Here is a 20,488-nt window from a genome sequence, read left to right on the forward strand (position 1 = left end):
TTTTATGAACAAGAATTCACATATATCAAAACCTTTATTAAATTATGCTCTATGTTTTCTGGTTGGACAGAGGCAGACATAGTACCCAATTAACTTAACAACCAGAACCTGAACACAGTATGACCTGCGTCATGCAAAAATGGATGTTATCACATATGCTGCCAGGGAAGCACAAGACAAGCCTACACCGTTGTCTGGCAAGGAGCTACGCTATCCACTTCAATCATGCAGGGTTGACCAGACTACTAGGGCTGCATTTTGCATAAGATCCATGTTTGCACCACAAGGGTCATATCATCTTTTGCACAAATTAAACCGTCTTGAAAATGATTTACAACCAGGTACAGTTCAATTTATTCAGACACATTTTAGAGCAAAAAAACAACAACAACTTCATAGTCCAAATAGACTAAAAATCATATTACATTAAGTGTAGCTACTTGGAGGAAGAGCAATATTTGTTTCATTTTTCAACAAGGAAAGTATATTGTTACTTACAAAAGTCAGATAGTTCAAATATACATCAAATAATTTGTTATTTTTTTTATTTATGTAAGTCCCATTCATATTTATGCTTCATGATGTAGGAGCTATGCATGGTTCCATAGGTCCAAAAGTCAGAAAAAGACTAAGATGATCAGTTGTTGTCTCGATAAAGTTGTCCGGTATTTATTTTTTTATCTCCAGCCATTGATTCTGCAAAACCAAGCATATTATGGTAAGAACGTAATCGCATAAAACATTATTAATGAATGCAAACATCTGAACAAAGTTAGTGTAGCACTATCCTGCGTTCACGGACAACAGTTTCTGAACACTGGAGTGGGTTATCAATTATTTGATCCCGCTTCAACCAGATTGAAACATGGCCATCATAATGTCAAGATAAACATTTTTACAAAGCTTAATCAAGGCTGAGTTATAAATGTAGCCTCTAAAGTGGCAAGGCAACAAGTTTGTTTGTTTTAAGTATTGACCTGGTGACCTAGTTTTACCACGCACCTGATTCGAATAAAACTTGGCCTATAATATTGTCAAGATAAACATTCTGATCAATTTTAATCAAAATTGAGTCATAATTGTGGCCTCTAGAATGGTTACAAGGTTTTTCTATGATTTGGCTAGGTGACCTTGTTTAAAGACCCACATGACCCAGATTCCAACTCAGTCTCAAGTGTTTAGATAAAAGTAAACGTAGTGAATAAATTTCAACAAGATGGAGTCATAAATGTGGCCTCGCACGAGTGGAAGCAAGAATCTTTAAAAGATTTGACCTGATGACCTAGTTTTTTATGCACATTATCTTGATTCAAACTCAGCCTAGAAATGTCAAGATAAACATTCTGAACATTTTTCATCAAGACTGCGTCATAAATGTAGCATGTAGAGTGGTAACAACATTTTCATAAAATTTCTCGTGAGCTCGTTTTGGAAAGCACTTGAGGAGATTGAAACTCAGTCGAAAAAATGCACAAGCTAGTTAATATCACAAACTTTCATCAAGATTGAGTCATTTATGTGGCAACTAAAGTAACAAGGTTTTTCTCAATTTGACTTGGTGACCTGCTTTTTGAACATATCTGATCCAGATTCAATCTCAGCCTAGATTTTATAAAGATAAACAATTTGACTAAATTTCTTAAAGATTGAGTCATAGTTATAGCCTTTTAAGAGGTAACAAGTTTTTTTTAGATTTGACCAAGTTTCCCCACTTTTGTACGCACAATGCTCAGATTAAAACATGACCTAGATATTCAACAAATAACCATTCTTACCAAATTTCATAAATATTGGATGAAAAATGTGGCCTCTAGAGTGGTAACGAGCTAAATATTGAAGACGCACAGAGCACAATGGCTGGCACCCAACATAAGGTGAGCACAAAAGGTCCCATTGACCAGCACAATAGCTCACATTGAGCACTTTGTGTTATGACTAGTTAAAAATAAATACAAAACTTGACAAAAGACTAAACATGAAACCTTAAAATTGAACTTAATGTACTAACATGTTTGTGATATTTATATTCAGTCACATAAAAGTCCTCGTATGATTAAACGTAATAATTCCAATTACATCTTTGCAATTTCATTTACCTGTTAGCCAGAGCTGTTACTATGATGTTAATTTATAATAAGTGAAGATACATAATTATGTAAGCAGCTGAACAAATCCAAGTTACAAAAAAGTCTGAACAGCCCACTGCATAGAAATTACAGGTAAGCTATAGAAATACATCAATCATGTGACATTTTTGTTTTATTGATTAATAAGAATAACATAAATTGGGAAACATTGCCCTTAAGGCCAGGAATTGCAGTAAAATACAAGCTGAATAAAGCTGATAAGCAAACACATACTAATTACAAACAAATGTCACCATGTTAGTACCACTCAAGTACAGGTTTAAGATTACCAAAAAAATGTATATATTCAAATCAGAATGTTAATAACATTGAATTAAAGGAGAAAACTACTGAATCAATGACTCATATACATGTTTAGCGTGTTGTAGACACTAAAACAAACACATTTGTGAAGTTTTTAACGAAATTTTCCAACTAAGTTAGAAGTTAACATACATGTATTTAAAATGCATTAATTTTGAAACACCATCTTTCCTTACTAATGTTCAACAACATAACTGTTTAATTAAACTCATGCAATCACACAATGACAATGGAGCACAATTAGTTCATAATAAAGCCAAAGATAACCAAATATTCTTTCCTTTGGGGATATAAACTATCTGTAACATGTTATATAACCTATAACATAAAATTATCATATTAACCAAGTCCATGACATGTTGTAAAGATCTAAACCATGAAAGGTTATTTATAAGAATTCTGCAGAATATAGACTAGAGGTCGATGATGGCCCTGAAGCGCTCACCTGAGTTTAAAGACCACATTGTTGATGATTTGACCTAGTGAAATATTTTTGACCCAACTAGACCTTCATTCAAAAATGCCGTGATACTGTCAAGATAAACATTCTGACCAAGATTCATCAAAATTGAGTAAAAAATGTCGACTACAAAAGTGGAAAAAGGTGATCTTTTTTATTTGACTTGGTGGAAAATTATTGTAACTCATGATCCAAATTAAAACTTGACCTGGCTATTGTCAATATATACATTCTGACCAAGTTTCATATAGATTGAAACATAAATGTGGCCTTAAGAGTGAAAATTATGTTTTTATGAAAAGTGACCAACTAAATTGCTTGTTTAATGCACTTGATCTAGACTCAAACTAGGCCTAGATATTGATATGATAAACATTGTGATCAAGCTTGGTCAAGATTAACTGACACCCTATCTAGTGTAAGCAAGTTGTCTCTACTATTTTACCTGAAGGCCTTATTTTTGTATCACACTTGACCTTGATTCAAATTGAGGCATCATATTCTCAAGACAGTCAAGAAATTTACATTAAGATTTACTCATAAATAAGGCCTCAAGAGGTGTTAATAGATTTTTCTCAAATTTGATCATGTGACCTAGTTTTGTAATGCACATGACCAAGATTCAAACTTGACTTATATTTTGTCAAAACATTTTGACAATGTAATATCACGATTATAAATGTGGCCTCTAGAGTGGTAACAAAGTATTTACAAGATTTGACCTGGTCACCTCATTTGAGATGCACATGACCCAGATTTAAACTCAGCCTAGATATTGTCATTACCAAGTTTGATCAAGAATCATAAATCGGGCTTTTAAATTTTAGAGTGTAAGTTTTTTAAGCATTTGACCGCTTGACCCAATTTTGGTCATGTCACAAAGATTCAAACCTATCTTAGATATTGTCAAGAAAAACATTTTGATATTTGTTTCCTCAAAATTAAGTTATAAACATTGCCTTTATATAGTAGTTACTAGGCGTTTTTTAGATTTGACCTTCTGACATATTTTTTTTTACCCATGTTACCCAGATTTGAACTAATCCAATAGATGTTCAAGATGAACATTCTGACCAAGTTTCATCAAGATTTGATATAAATGTGGCTTCTAGAGTGGTAACAAGCTTAAAAAACACTAAAACAAAGCCGAACATAGGGTGATCACAATAACACATAATGTGGACTTTTAGGACAGCTAAACAAACACCATACATTCAATAAAGGCTCAGGAATGTAAAAAAACAACACTTGTGTGAATTATGTTTATGATCAGAGTATGGAATATAAATGACATAATATTAATTTATCACATATGATAACATGGAAAAACAATTTCATTTTTTCTTTGTTCAGTTCACAATTTTCAGTTAACTAAGTTATAACAGGATTCTACTATGATCAGACATTTCATGGTGTCATGCCTAAATCAGGGTCATTCTAACAATATAACAACTTACCTACAAGCAAAACAATCAACAAAACACAAATATATAGGAAGGAAAATGAAATATTGTGAAGCACAGTACCATACTGATATTATCATGTGAGAGAAAATGTGGTATGTGTGCGTATAAAGGTTGTCTTAAAAATATGACTATAAACAATGGTAATAACTAGTAGCTATTCACATAAATAAAGTAATTGAATGTCAGATTTCATTTTATTGAATGCTGATCTTTTAAGACAACCCTTGTAAAATGGTTAACTGAAATCTCACGTCTGTTAATTTCAACCTGTTGTAAAAAATACATATAAGCTTCTTTACATACCATTTTAAAGATGATATCTTAAGTATTATTAAGCATAAATATACAAGTAAACAATGCAACAAAATAATTAAATGAAGTACCAAATGCATAGAAATAGTTACTATAAATTTTAACAACTTTATAATTGTCTTCAAATACCGTGAGCCTATTTTTATAAATGCCAGTTAAGTTTTTCTTACTTTAATAACCAGATGCATGTGAGCAACATGTCAATAAAATGTTAAATTATGCTTCAAATGATAAAAAAACTGCACTATGCACAAGTTTGACCCCTTACATTTAGTGTGACCTTGACCTTTGTAGAGGAATTTCATGTGACACACCTTTTCCAATTGGTGAATATCTGTGGACAATTATTTTTAAAATTGCAGGATGAATGCCAAATTTACAGTCTGTACTTGCTTGTCTGTATGGCTTAATATGACCAATAAGTGTGACCTTGACCTTCGAGGTAGGGGAAACAAATTTTACAAGCAACAGGCCTTCCCGTCATGTTGGTCATTGTTGACAATTTATTTGAAAAGTGCATGATTAATGGTTAAGTTACAGTAAGGAAAAGCTGTTTTATGGCAAAATTTTACCTTTTTAACCCCAAGTGTGACCTTAACCTTTGAGGTAGACAGGTGTTACATGACCATTGTGACTGCTATATCAAGCTTTCCACATGTGGGATCAACAACAATGTTTGAGATCCTACTCTTAGAGCTTCAGACACAGGCATTATGTGCCCTATGCCCTTTCAAAAGGGTGAACATATGAGGCACTTCATATTACAGTGCCCTTTTAAGTAGTGAAGTTAAAAAATGCAAAATCTGTATCAAGTCTGTTTTTAGAGTTGGGACATATGATACTGATCTTTGATTTAAGAAAACTGGCCTTACACAAAACAGCATTACCAAATGGCAAACATTTGTTGCAAGTTACATCAAAAGTTTCCAATAAAGTTAGAGACATCAAAAGATGTAGGTTGCCCAAACTTGGGACATGACCTTGACCTATGGAAAGTTATTTAAAAATGATCTGATAAATGATGAAGCTACAGTCCAAACAAGCTGTAGTATGCCCGATCTCAACATTCAATCCCTGAGTGTGACCTCAAACTTTGGGGTAGGGATTATGGCTGAACTCATTATATTTTTTCAAGGTTTATTTCACTCATGAAATTTTGAATTCATGCAAAAAATACTATCACCTATATTTGTTAAGATAATTGTACAAATCTATGATATTTATTGGTCCCTTCAAAATAAGATTCAACCTATTTTGTAATTGTGCAAAAAGAGTTTTAAGTTGGATATAGAATAGTTTTAATACTCCGGTATTCAATATTACTTAAAAGAATTAATCTTAGATTGAATTAAATGTTCATCATCATGCCCATTTCATTTTGATATGTTATTTTTTTCATTTTGATATGATATTTTCATCACTGCAGTAAATCTTTAATTCATACAATACAATATATTTAAAACAGCTGTCAAATTTTGTTAACACTCTTACCTTATCTTTCAATAATGCTAGCTTTCAACTTAGCTCTTCAACTGAAGAGTGTTCAACCCTTTACCACTTAGATACGTATTTTGACACATTTGTGGTCACTTATAAAGTTGAATTTAATTAAAAACCTTTCTTACTACATTCAAGTTTTCATTTCCAATCCTTTGATACTGATGAGCAGCACACAGCATAAAACACATTTAACACACATTATCATTGATTGTGTTTTTGCAACAAATGTTACTGATTCTTTGGAATCATAATTGACTTAAGCATAACAATAAAAGAGATTTATTTTGAATAAAGGCAATCAACATTCACCTATTTATTTACCTATTTACCTGTTGATAGATAAGGTGGACCTTACCTTATTGTTTTACTCCTTACGTCTCATATTAATGCATATTTAGGTATTTTAATGTTTATTTTATGTAGATACACATCTTATCTGGTACACTAAACATTGGTGATTAGCATGACATATCTTATCTTTATGGTGAACCTTTGGGCAAGATATTTGAAACTACATAATGAATGACCAGTACTGACAAGCTTTAATGGAAGGACACACATATATACACAACCGGTGTGACAGCTATATCAAGTTAACTTAAGATGGGCTTGACAAAAAAAAAGACAAATATCATGTGAAAATGGGTTTTATGCAAAATGGGGCCAGTGTAGCTCTAGACCAGCCTGCGCAATCGTCAAGTCTTGTCAGGAGCTACGCTGTCTGCTATATAATCACGCAAGATTTTGTGGTATCATTTGCAGACAGCGTAGCTTCTAGTCAGACTTTACACAGAGCTGGAACTATGCTGCCTACATATGGCATAAGAACTGATTTTGCATAACGTAATCCAAATAGTTTATGTAAAGAAAATGACCATTGAAAATGAAAAGACACTTGTTATATTAGTTGGTATGAGAATATTAGTAAAGGATATACTTACATGCAATGTTAACTAATATTGACGTCTGCCCCCACCTGACATGGCCTGGTCATACATGGGTGGTCGCTCCATCCCGTAAGGATCTTTATGAGCATACGGCTGTTCGTAATGGGAAGGGGGACCAGCCCTACTGTAGGGGTCACTGGGCGCATGGTAGTTATCTCTATAGTAAGGGTCAGTACCTTGGTAACCCCTATTGTCCATTCCGTTCTTCTGGCCATTTTGTACACCCTGTCCCATGCTATTTGGAAATGTAGAGTTGGTTATGTATTAAAGGGTGCACTCGTATCACCAGGGTAAAGGCACAGGGTTAATGTTAGCAGTGCTAAAAGCATACCTTTATCAAACGGCTACATTTTCAGAGTATCTATAAAAATATGACTGATGCTGCACAATGCTTTTGTTATCATTCATTTAAAATGCTTCTGACAAAGAAAAAACATTCCGTCAAAGAAATACAGCATACTGTAAATGTATAGAAATTTGTCAGTATGAAATTTCGTGGTTTAATAAAAAACAAATAATTCGTTGACACGTAATTTCGCTGATTTCAAATTTTTGGGGAAGACTGACCGTCATAATAATTTAACTTTTATTAAAACAATAAGAGTAATATCGAAGCATAATCTGCTAATCTGTGTTGACAGCAAGACTTGAGGTTAATGTGCACTGAAGCATGAAAGTGTTGCCGAGTATTGTCGATTAGAGCAATAAAGCGGCGCACTTGTTTGTCACCGCTTGCTAATTACCATCAATGTTGTTTTGACAATATTTGCAATTCTCAGCGCAATCGATCCCTAGAAGTAACAAATGAGTAATAAGGTCCCCAAAATACACGTGTGAAAACCTAAACTTTAATTGGCACTAATTGACATATGTGATAAATCTGCAAACTGTTAATTTGACGCATCACCTAAAAGAGAACAATTGTTGATGTACAGTTTAAATACATTGTTTGATTTAAAAAGTATTATTACCCAAACACTTATCAAAAAAACAACATATTGTATTAACTAGCATAGCTCAATCAAACAATGTCTCTTTCAAAATGGTTGAAGACGGGAAAAGTTCAGACACGTCCTCCTACTATAGCATGATTTCCCGACATGACATTCTGAAATGACCGATTTCGGATTACAAATGTATAAATAATTGTTGATACTTGAATTCGTGGTTCAGCGGACCAACGAAATCCACGAAAATTCATACCACACGAAATTTAATGGTTTTAAAGTTTTGCGTTTAATGGTTGGTAATTTAACAAATGTGTGAATAGAAGTCTGCTTTTATTTCTTGATTATTGCTATAACACATTCAATGTTCCAAACGTCAGAAACATGTTTATGCCCTGGTACTTCTAGGAGAAGCAGTGTTCTTACAATAAGCGTGGCAAATAAGACTGCACCAACATCACTGACATTCCGGAAATGATTTTCCAGATATATGGCTTGTAATGATGACATTTTGAAAGAAATTAATTCCACAGATGACTTTATTCCCTGATTTTCAACTAATATCTTGATACTTTAATTAAGGTATACATTTGCTTACTTTTCCTAAGCTATTAAAGATATAAGTACATTTATCTCTGAGCTTGTTATTAAAAGGAAGTCCACCATGCCATGCGCCCTGTCATGCAAAATGGACCTTACGCCATATGGGGCCAGAGCAGTCTGCCCATCAGCGCAGTCTGGTCTAGAGCATCCATGTACACTAATAAGACCACTAAATCTTCCTTGATTTAATGAGGGCCAGTGTACCTCCTGAGCAGACTGTGTGATTGGCCCCATATAGGGTATACCTCCTGAGCAGACTGTGTGATTGGCCCCATATAGGGTATACCTCCTGAGCAGACTGTGTGATTGGCCCCATATAGGGTAAGACTCATTTACGCATGATGTGGCTCCAATATCATAAACCTTCAATGTCCCCTACATGCGAGCTTCTACATGCTGCCCCCCATTGCATTGTGACTACTTTGGAGTCATACTCAATCAAAAAGTTATAATCATTACTCCGTTTAGAGAGCAAACCAACAGCCACTTGTTTGTGACCCTATGCCCTGACCACCCTGCCTATATGCATGCTATGAGACTCACTTAGTCAGTTGCATCCTCTCCTCGTGGCCACCGGCGTAGCCGTTGTAAGGCGCTTCCCTAACACTACAACACACAACATGAAGGCATAATATGACTTCATATCGTATGAAAGTAAACTATACACATAAATCTACAAATTACCATATAATTCAAACATCGTTTAACATCCAAATGAAGTTTCTGGTGACTTTTATCTTTATTATTTAGATACAACTGTCTTATTGATAACAATTTCACTATAATGAATAATTGCAATTTGAATCAGTTAATATGGTTCCATCAATTTTTGTTTTGTGCATTGTTTTATAATTGATTAGCAAAAGTCAATTGTATTGATTTAATTTCGACACCTTGGCATTTGCATTGCATGTTGAGTATAGTGCTTTTATATTAAAATTCTACTGAAATAATAAGATCATTGCTTTTTTGTCAAAACTTTCAAAAATTACTTTATCAAATTTTTAGAGTGAACAAATTCATGTTCATTTGTGTTGCAAAACATTCTCAATTTAAATAATCCTGATTCAAATAACCCTGTTTTTGAACTATTTGTTCTGTCAAGGTAAATTTTGAAATAATGAAATACCCTAAGACTGAATGTTAGAAAATTTGTGGTTGAATTGTATTGTATATTTAAATCAGTTACTTGGTCAAAATTCCTTTGGCTAAAAGTATATTTTCATAAATCTAGTTCCAAAATACCCAAATGATGATCTGACTTGGAAATAGAAATAAAGAGTTTGATAAGAAACCGTCGGAGACGGGTGATGCTCCCCAAAGTTTTTTTTTGTCACAATATTGTACTATATATTAAGACAAGGGACAAAATTGTCACAAAACCAGGTTTTCAGTTGAAACAAGAAATGTGTTTGTCGTAAACACTATGTCCCCTTCTGCGCCGCTTTGAAATTTGTTTTTTTTTTACCTTTGACCTTGAAGGATGACCTTGACCTTGAACTTCCACAACTCAAAATGTGTAGCTTCATGAGAGCGCCACTTGGAAAAAAAAGTTTTTTTGACCTTTGACCTTGAAGGATGACCTTGACCTTGAAGGATGACCTTGACCTTGAACTTCCACCACTCAAAATGTGCAGCTTCATGAGAACGCCGCTTTGATTATATAAAAAAAATTGACCTTTGACCTTGAAAGATGACCTTGACATTGAAGGATGACCTTGACCTTCACCACTCAAAATGTGCAGCTTCATGAGAACGCCGCTTTGAATTTTTTTTTTGACCTTTGACCTTGAAGGATGACCTTGACCTTGAAGGATGACCTTGACTTTGAACTTCCAGCACTCAAAATGTGCAGCTTCATGAGAACGCCGCTTTGAAAAAAATAATATTTTTTTTGACCTTTGACCTTGAAGGATGACCTTGACCTTCAAGGATGACCTTGACCTTGAACTTCCACCACTCAAAATGTGCAGCTTCAAGAGAACGCCGCTTTGAATTGTGTTTTTTTATCTTTGACCTTGAAGGATAACCTTGACCTTGAAGGATGACCTTGACCTTTCACCACTCAAAATGTGCAGCTACATGAGATACACATGCATTCCAAATATCAAGTTGGTATCTTCAATATTGCCAAAGTATTCATAACATAAGCGATTTTGGCCACATTTACTTGACCTCTGACCTTGAAGGATGACCTTGATCTTTCACAACTCAAAATGTGTGGCTCCATGTGATACACATGCATGCCAAATATCAAGTTGGTATCTTCAATATTGCCAAAGTTTTCATAAAATGAGCGATTTTGGCCACATATATTTGACCTCTGACCTTGAAGGATGACCTTGACCTTTCACCACTCAAAATGTGCAGCTTCATGAGATACACATGCATGCCAAATATCAAGTTGCTATCTTGAATATTGAAAAAGTTATTGCAAATGTTAAAGTTGGAGCAAACAGACCAACGTACAGACCAACAGACAGGGCAAAAACAATATGTCCCCCACTATAGTGGGTGGGGGACTTAAAAAAGTCTGATAAAGGGAGACAATTAAAAATGTGTATTGTTAACCCCCTTGTGTAAAATTGACCTTGATTTCAATTAGAAAACAAGGGCTGTTTGTAAAACATGCATGCCCCCAATATGGGCTGTCAGATGAAGTGGAATCCATTGTGTGTTTTGTCACTGTGACCTTGACCTTTGACCTAGTGACCTGAAAATCAATAGGGGTCATCTGCCAGTCATGATCAATGTACCTATGCAGTTTCATGATCCTAGGCCTAATTATTCTTTAGTTATCATCCAGAAACCATTTTACTGTTTCGAGTCACTGTGACCTTGACCTTTGACCTAGTGACCTGAAAATTGATACGTGTCATCTGCCAGTCATGATCAATTTACCTATGAAGTTTCATGATCCTAGGCGTAAGCATTCTTAAGTCATCATCCGGAAACCATTTTACTGTTTTGAGTCACTGTGACCTTTATCTTTGACCTAGTGACCTGAAAATTGATAGTGTCATCTGCCAGTCATGATCAAAGTTCCTTTGAAGTTTCATGATCCTAGACGTTAGCATTCTTGAGTTATCATCCTGAAACCATTTTACTGTTTTGAGTCACTGTGACCTTGACCTTAGACCTAGTGACCTGAAAATCAATAGGGGTCATCTGTCAGTCATGATCAATGTTCCTATGAAGTTTCATGATCCTAGGTGTAAGCATTCTTGAGTTATCATCCGGAATCCATTTTACTGTTTCGAGTCACTGTGACCTTGACCTTTGACCTAAAGACCTGAAAATCAATATGGGTCATCTGCCAGTCATGATCAATGTACCTATAAAGTTTCATGATCCTAGGTGTAAGCATTCTTGAGTTATCATCCGGAAACCATTTTACTATTTCCAGTCACTGTGACCTTGACCTTTGACCTAGTGACCTGAAAATCAATTGGGGTCATCTGCCAGTCATGATCAATGTACCTATGAAGTTTCATGATCCTAGGCCTAAGCGTTCTTGAGTTATCATCCTTTCATAGTAACATAGTTGTTTAAAAATCAATCTAATTTTAGTTGTGGCGACCTTGACCTTGGAGATATTGACGTTATTCTTTCGTGCAAAACACCGTCCAATAATGGTGGACAGATGTGCCAAATGATTTTAAAATGTCACAATGAACGACATAGTAATGGCCCAGACAAGCTCATTTATTGCCATTTTTGACCTTCAAACTCAAATTGTGACCTTGACCTTGGAGATATCGACGTAATTCTTTCTCGCGACACACCGTCTTATGATGGTGAACAAATGTGCCAAATGATTTTAAAATCTGATAATGAACGACAAAGTTATGGCCCGGACAAGCTCATTTATGGCCTTTTTTGACCTTCAAACTCAAATTGTGACCTTGACCTTGCAGTATCGATGTAATTCTTTCGCGCCACACACTGTCTAATGATATTGAACAAATGTGCCAAATGATTTTAAAATCTGACAATGAATGACAGAGTTATGGCCAGGACAAGCTTTTTCAACCCGCCCGCCAGCCCGCCCGCCAACATTCGCCAATCTAATAACCAGTTTTTTTCTTCGAAAAACCTGGTTAATAAAAGGAAACGTCTTGAGGGGCATAACTTTGGACAAAATAATACGATGGATGGTTTAGCAATTTAAAAATTTCAAAGGGCCATAACTCTCTAAATAAATCATCTAACCAGAACCCACAAATAACATGCGCATCTCCTCAAGGTAGTTAAGCTTCCCATAAAGCTTCATTGAATTCCAGTCAGTAGTTGGGGGGACAAGAATTGCACTATATGTACAGTTTATAGAAAATTTCAAAGGGCCATAACTCTGTGAAAAATCATCCGACCAGAACCGACTGATAATATGCACATCTCCTCTTGGTAGTGAAGCTTCCCATAAAGTTTAATTGAATTCCAGTCATTAATTGCTGAGAAATAGCCCGGACAAAATTTGTGCACGGACGGAAGGACACACGGACAGACGAAGCGGCGACTATATGCTCCCCCCAAAAATTAATTTTGGGGGAGCATAAAAATACAATAAGTCAGAAATGAATAGATACATTTAAATGAACTTTTCTCAAGTCTGTAAAAGAAACTGGCATAATTAAAGCATACTCAGTAATAAATTGTAATTGTATTTGCAATCTGACATAAAGATCAGGATTATTATGAAGCAAAAAAAACCATTGAGCATCTTCAGAGCAACCTGTATATTGCTCACCAGTGATGTAAGCAACTCTCATGCATAAAACAACCAATGTTTTAATAAATCCCCACCAACATAATACTTCTAATAACAATGTGTATGAAAATGCAAATAAAATAAACAATTTCAAAACTTTTCCAACATAAACAAAAGTAAGAAAGGGCAGGAACAGAAGAACACATATTACTGACCAGCCGGGGGTATGTCAGATTGACCAGATCTGTACCTACTATACCAACACAAGTTTAGCAATGTTGATAATTAAACTTTATCAATCATGCAATTTGTTATACAATCAAATAGCATTCAATGTAAATACATAGGCTTGTGAGGAGGGAAGATTGAGCATGTCAATCAGGGCTATGTAACCCACAACTTACCTTCTTCCCAGCAACTGAGTATTTCTACAGAATAGTGTAATAAAAATATTGACATTGGATTGCACACTTTAAATTATTTTTATCTCCCCAAGGTAATTGGTCTTTACATTTGATGGCGATTGGTCTACACATTTGATAGTGATTTGTCTCTACAGTTTATAATGATTGATCTACACATTTTATAGAGATTTGTCTGCACAGCTTATAGCAATTTGTCCAATCATTTGATAGTGATTTGTTTGAACATTTTATAGTGATTGGTCTACACATCTTATAATGATTTGTCTCTACAGTTTATAGTGATAGGTCTACACATTTGATAGTGATTTGTCTGCACAGCTTACCGAGGTATGTCAATTTGTCCAATCATTTGATAGTGATTTGTTTGAACATTTTATAGTGATTGGTCTACACATCTTATAATGATCTGTCTCTACAGTTTATAGTGATAGGTCTACACATTTAGTGATTTGTCTGCACAGTTTATGGCAATTTGTCCAATCATTTGATAGTGATTGGTCTACACATCTTATAATGATTTGTCTGAAAACTTTATAGTAATAGGTCTACACATTTTATAGAGATTTGTCTGCTCAGTTTAAAGTGATTGGTCTACACATCTTATAATGATTTGTCTGCACAGTTTATAGTGATTTATCTACACATTTAGCGATTTGTCTGCAACATTTATATTGATTAGTCTATACAGTTTCTAGTGATTTGTCTATTTGTTTGCATAGTTTGTAGCAATTGGTCTTGACAGTGCTACGCAGTTTATGATTGGAGAATACCAGTGAATGATGCCCTGATTATACCATTTTAGCATGAGTGAAATGATAAGATTTGATTATTTAACTCTTGAGTGTGGCCAAGTTTCTTAGACTGTTTAAAAATACTATTTTCAACAAAAAGTGAATAACCTAATTGTAAGTGTATAATTCAGCCAATTTAATTCAAGCATTTAAAAATCCCTTGAGGGCCTTCTGCTACTTTAGCTCAACATCAGCTCCACAATTTGTGAAAATAGGATTTATTTATTTATATAGTTAATATTATTGATCTATCCCCTATGTATGTACAGTTTATAATACAGTAGATTCCGCTTAATTGAATAGCCCAATTGTCACATCTGAATATTCAATTATCCGGAGTATTCAATTATACGGAATCAGTTATATTTCCAATGTAATCACTGTTTATCTTATACATGTGTGTATGTTATCGTGTTTTAACCTATTTCAAAGCTATATTGTTAAATGCATTACTGAATAAACTTTGTTTATTCAATAAACGCATAGAAAAGTGCAGATAGTTGTTTGTTATTCATTTTATGGTGCATTGAAAATAATCCACTCATAATATTTGTTGCGTTTTCCTTTGTTCAACATCATGTTTAGATATGATTTACTGTGACGCAGTTGTGTAGGTTTATAAACCGAACTGAGAATATAGTGTCACATTCCATCAACTATTGCAAACTGTCAAGCAAGACTCGTCAACAGTTTGTTTCTAATCAGCAACAAACTCTTTGTTTCTATTTGGCAACAAACTGTTGAAGTAGGTTACTCGACAGTTTGCATTAAAAAGTTTGCGCCTGACTGCAAACTGTGATTTGCATCAGTTTTAACCGGAGACATCAGTGTTTGCATTGTACTTGGCCCGCATACTACACCTTTTAGTCACGTGACGTTTGACAGACGCTGCATACATGCATGGTGTGAAATGAAAACAAAGGCTGTCAATTGAGCGTGTCTGTCAAAATTGTCAATAAGATGCGTATCCTTGGAGATTTATGAGATTCTACTCTAGATTATAGTGTGCAATCGATAATTAGCTATTCAATTAACCGGAATACGCCATATTTCCTATCAGATTAGGCGATGTTTTGACAATGGGAAGAGATGCAAATGGTTTGGTGTTTTCAATTTCTATTCAAGTAACCGGATTTTTCTATTATCCGATATTCAATGAAGCGGAATCTACTGTATTAGTCTATCATCTTTGCATATACAGTTTATAGTATTGGTCTATCCTCTATGTATGTAAAGTTTATAGTATTGGTCTATCCTCTATGTATGTACAGTTTATAGTATTGGTATATCCTCTATGTATGTACAGTTTATAGTATTGGTATATCCTCTATGTATGTACAGTTTATAGTATTGGTATATCCTCTATGTATGTACAGTTTATAGTATTGGTATATCCTCTATGTATGTACAGTTTATAGTATTGGTATATCCTCTATGTATATGTGCAGATTATAGTATTGGTCTATCCTCTATGCATGTACAGTTTATAGTATTAGTCTATCCTCAATGCATGTAAAGTTTATAGTATTGGTCTATCCTCTATGTATGTACAGTCTATGGTATTTGTCTATTATCTATGTATGTACAGTTTATAGTATTTGTCTATCCTCTATGTAAACAAGATTTCTTTGAGAAATACAATGCCCCCCAGTAAGCCAAATATGAAGTTGCTATGTAGTTTATCAGGGTTGCCACCAACCTGATGAAATAAAATTCCCCGACTTTTCACTGACTTTTCCCTGACCAAATCTTGGTTTTCACTGACTAATTTTAAGCAGCAGCAGTAGCAGCATTACAATACCATTACTTAAGAATGATCAAATGGGAAAAGGTAACCTAGCACTGGCAGTAAATATGGGGCTCATTTACAGGTCAGATTTGGAATCTCTGCTGTAAAATGAGATTTTGAATGAATTAAAGGGGGGCAAATCTGTAATAAAAAGAACATGCATAAACCGTAGTTGTTTCCCTTGTTTGAACCATGCTTAATCCTTATAATGCCTATTTCCAGTAACGTAGTAGTAGTAGGAGAAGTAGTAGTAGAATTAGTAGTAGTAGTAGTAGTAGTAGTAGTAGTAGTAGTAGTAGCAGCAGCAGTAGCAGCATTACAATACCAATACTTAAGAATGATCAAATGGGAAAAGGTAACCTAGCACTGGCAGTAAATATGGGGCTCATTTACAGGTCAGATTTGGAATCTCTGCTGTAAAATGAGATTTTGAATGAATTAAAGGGAGGCAAATCTGTAATAAAAAGAACATGCATAAACCGTAGTTGTTTCCCTTGTTTGAACCATGCTTAATCCTTATAATGCCTATTTCCAGTAACGTAGTAGAAGAAGTAGAAGTAGTAGTAGTAGTAGTAGTAGTAGTAGTAGTAGTAGTAGTAGTAGTAGTAGTAGTAGTAGTAGTAGTAGCAGTAGCAGTAGCAGCAGCAGTAGCAGCATTACAATACCAATACTTAAGAATGATCAAATGGGAAAAGGTAACCTAGCACTGGCAGTAAATATGGGGCTCATTTACAGGTCAGGTTTGGAATCTCTGCTGTAAAATGAACATGCATAAACTGTAGTTGTTTCCCTTGTTTGAACCATGCTTAATCATAATGCCTATTTCCAGTAACTGTGACCTTCACCTGTGACCTTGACCTTTGACCTAGTGACCTCAAAATCAATAGGGGTCATCTGTGAGGCATGATCAATGTACCTATGAAGTTTCATGATCCTAGCCCCAAGCGTTCTTGAGTTATCATCCGGAAACCACCTGGTGGACGGATCGACCGACCTACCGACCGACCGACATGAGCAAAGCAATAATCCCCCTCTTCTTCGAAGGGGGGCATAATAAAGTTCATAGTATTGGTCTATCCCCTATGTACTGGTATGTACAGTTTATAGAATTGGTCTATCCTCTATGTATGAACAGTTTATAGTATGTGTCTATCCTTTATGTATGTACAGTCTATGTACAGTCTATAGTATTGTTCTATCCTCTATGTATGCACAGTGTATTGTATTTGTCTATACATTTTACTATACTTGTTTTTAGCTTCATACATGTTCTGCATGATAGTAGCTCATCTTTTACTCTTTCTTCTGTCTCAAGTTTAATTATGTGAGCATGACAAAATTAAGCTAATCTAAAACAACTATTTAAAGTTTTTTTTTAACTTTTAGTTATTATAAAGTTGTATGAATACACATCAGCTTAAGATTTGTTGAAAAGGGCAATTTTCATAAAAATGCCAGTACTCTCCACCCATTCTAGAACTATGAAGCAATAATAAGCAAAGACCCAAGAATAAATAACTGGTTATTTTTCATATCTGCATTTGATACTAACATTTTGAATGTCATTATAAATTGTTCTCAATGAGAAACTTAAGCTGGTGAACACCTTGAAACATTTTAATTTACAAGGTTTGTAGAATTATAAATTTAAGGAATATTGCTTATTTTTAATCTTAAATTCCTTCCCTGAACACTAACTGATGGATGTATACAGGCCTGGCATTTTACTGCTGTATCTATCTAATTGTATACATAGCAAAGGCTGAAAATGGAAATATTACAACTATTACAGAAATGTTGAACACATACAATAATTTCCTTTTCAACCCTTGAAGCTATGTTAGACACCTACTCATCAAAGCTCCTCTCCTTCTCATATGGGCTACGTCTCTTGTACAGGTTTGCCAACAGGGCGGCACAGATGAACGTGGGGATGTAGAAGAACAGGGACCAGCCAAGACCAAACCAGATCAAGTTCTGAAACAATGCAAACACATACATAACCAGTAAATTCCTAGCAATAGCATGTCAGCACATGTATCATGACACTGGCTGGTAAAAGACACACAAGGAATCAGATTCTGGATGAGCAAAATCTCTGTGAATTTATTTCAAACTTCAAACAGTACTTCTGGGCATAAGGGTAGCATAAGTTTAATTAAGTCAGTTCAAACCTTTTTTCTTTTAGCTCCCTTGTATCCAAAGCTCAAGGCTTGTTGAAATAATTTAGATTGCATTTCCTTGGTGGAACATCAGTAGAACCAGAAGTCTATATCTCTAAGGGAAATATTAAGTACGCTCCCATAGTGGGGATCAAACCTGTGACCTCTCAGTCACATGGCAGACCACATATCCACTATGCAGTGGCAACAGTACAGAATTTGTTATGAGAAGTTTGCAAGAAAGATGTGACATTCTGAGGACTGAATGTCATGTTTTTTCAAAAGAGCGCACTATTTTAGTGACTTTGGTAAAGGACTACTGAAAGAACATTTCTGTTAAATGACCTGAAAATCAAACAAGTGGTGTGCGAAAGGATGATTTGTTTTTTTTTTTCAATGTCTGCTGAAAGGTTCGGTATTCCCATTAAACAATTCAGGAATTTTTTAAGAAGACTTCCCAGAGAACATTTCAATGAAATTTTATTAAAATTGGTAAGTCTATTTTAGTAGAGGGGTTGAATAAAGAAAGTTTTTACTATGCCTGGATGCACAATTGCATGTTCGGCAAACAAATGGCTATGGCTAAAGCTTGCTAGGCAAACAAATTGCCATGGCTAAAGCTTGCTAAAAATGTAAATTATAACATAAGTTAACAATTTATCTTTTTATTAAAATATAAACAATTTTGTGCTTTACTTATTAAACTAAAAATGCAAAATTGATAAATCATTGTTGCAAGTACATACAAATGGGTCCAGTGTTGTCACACAGGCTGCGTCCACCACACCTTGTGCAGCATCATACAGAGGGCGACACTTTCCAACCTCATCTGTCACCTGGTGAACAGTCAGGTACATATACACCAACTTACATAAAAGCTTATGTCTCAACTGCAAAGATCAACAATAGTTATAATCATCATATGCATGGAATTCAAAACCTTATACAAAAATAAATGGTCAGGCAGTCAACCATTACATTTGGATGTCTAAAATAAAAAAAAAAAACATCACTGGTGCTATGTTTGACTTATTGCCACTTTAAGATTATTAGCATGTTTGAAATCGAACTACCAGAATTACTATAAGATTTCTGACAATCTTCCTATTCCTATTCTGACACCCACTGTTTTAGCCATATTAATTATTTTTTGTGACCGGGACACACGGGTTTTCGTCCACAATTAGTTATTCTAAATTTTCAGTTTACCGGTTAGTTTACAGTTAAGTTTACCGGTACAATGCTATTTTACCAGAATTCTGCCCTGACACTTTTATCTTGTGATTTTACAACCAAATTAAAGTAGTTATACATGGCAGACCAATGCCTTAAGGTAAATATCTATGTATCCCAGTAATAGACAAGTTTTTCACCAAACAGTTTAAAGTGAAACATACAGTCAAAACCCAATGGCTCTAACTAGCGCCGGAACAGACATCAAAAGTTCGAGCCAGCAAGAATTCCAGCCAAAGGATTTCTAATATACTTATGTTTACTAAAATGAACATGTAATAGATTTACATCTCAAGTTGAAGAGTATGCATTCCTCCTAAACTCTGTACTACTTTCCGCTATTGAATTAATAAGAACCAAATAAATTATACTAAATATTTGAATTGATCAATAAAATGAAACAGTTACATATAAAATCAAACATTTACATATAATAAATGTATATTATTTTAGCACGATATTTACATAGCACATTAACAGGTACATGTAAGAAACATCACTAAAAAGCAAAACATGCATACCATAAAACCCAAGTCATAAGTAGATTATTTTCATCCAAAAATTGATTAAAATGACGGTTGTTAATGAAAAAAAAAGAAGTTTAAGGAAGATCAGTGTTGTGTGCATGTTTAAAGTTGTTGTTGTTTTAGGAAAAAAAACTGGCTGGTTTACAGCACAAAACGTTGTCTATGAAT

The 20,488-nt window shown here is 34.6% G+C and overlaps 1 protein-coding gene and 1 long non-coding RNA gene across 2 annotated transcripts in view; both read right to left on the bottom strand.

The window, feature by feature from the left end:
- Positions 1 to 330: 330 nt before the first annotated feature.
- On the bottom strand, positions 331 to 9,294 carry LOC127865853 (uncharacterized). The gene is made up of 3 exons (XR_008042787.1): positions 9,229 to 9,294; positions 7,130 to 7,370; positions 331 to 696 (listed from the first exon to the last, which is right to left on the bottom strand). It is a non-coding gene; the product is annotated as an uncharacterized LOC127865853 (long non-coding RNA).
- A 4,283-nt stretch (positions 9,295 to 13,577) lies between these two features.
- LOC127865832 (prominin-1-A-like) overlaps positions 13,578 to 20,488 on the bottom strand; it is a 127,378-nt gene continuing 120,467 nt past the window's right edge. Inside the window, exons 22-24 of the mRNA XM_052405860.1 lie at positions 19,307 to 19,396; positions 18,251 to 18,375; positions 13,578 to 13,646 (exon numbers count right to left, since the gene is read on the bottom strand). Coding sequence (XP_052261820.1) covers positions 13,601 to 13,646; positions 18,251 to 18,375; positions 19,307 to 19,396 — 261 coding nt within the window. The 3' untranslated portion in view covers positions 13,578 to 13,600. The remainder of the gene's footprint in view (positions 13,647 to 18,250; positions 18,376 to 19,306; positions 19,397 to 20,488) is intronic.

The sequence above is a fragment of the Dreissena polymorpha genome, chromosome 2, assembly GCF_020536995.1.
Source record: "Dreissena polymorpha isolate Duluth1 chromosome 2, UMN_Dpol_1.0, whole genome shotgun sequence".
NCBI classification, from domain to species: Eukaryota; Metazoa; Mollusca; class Bivalvia; order Myida; family Dreissenidae; genus Dreissena; species Dreissena polymorpha.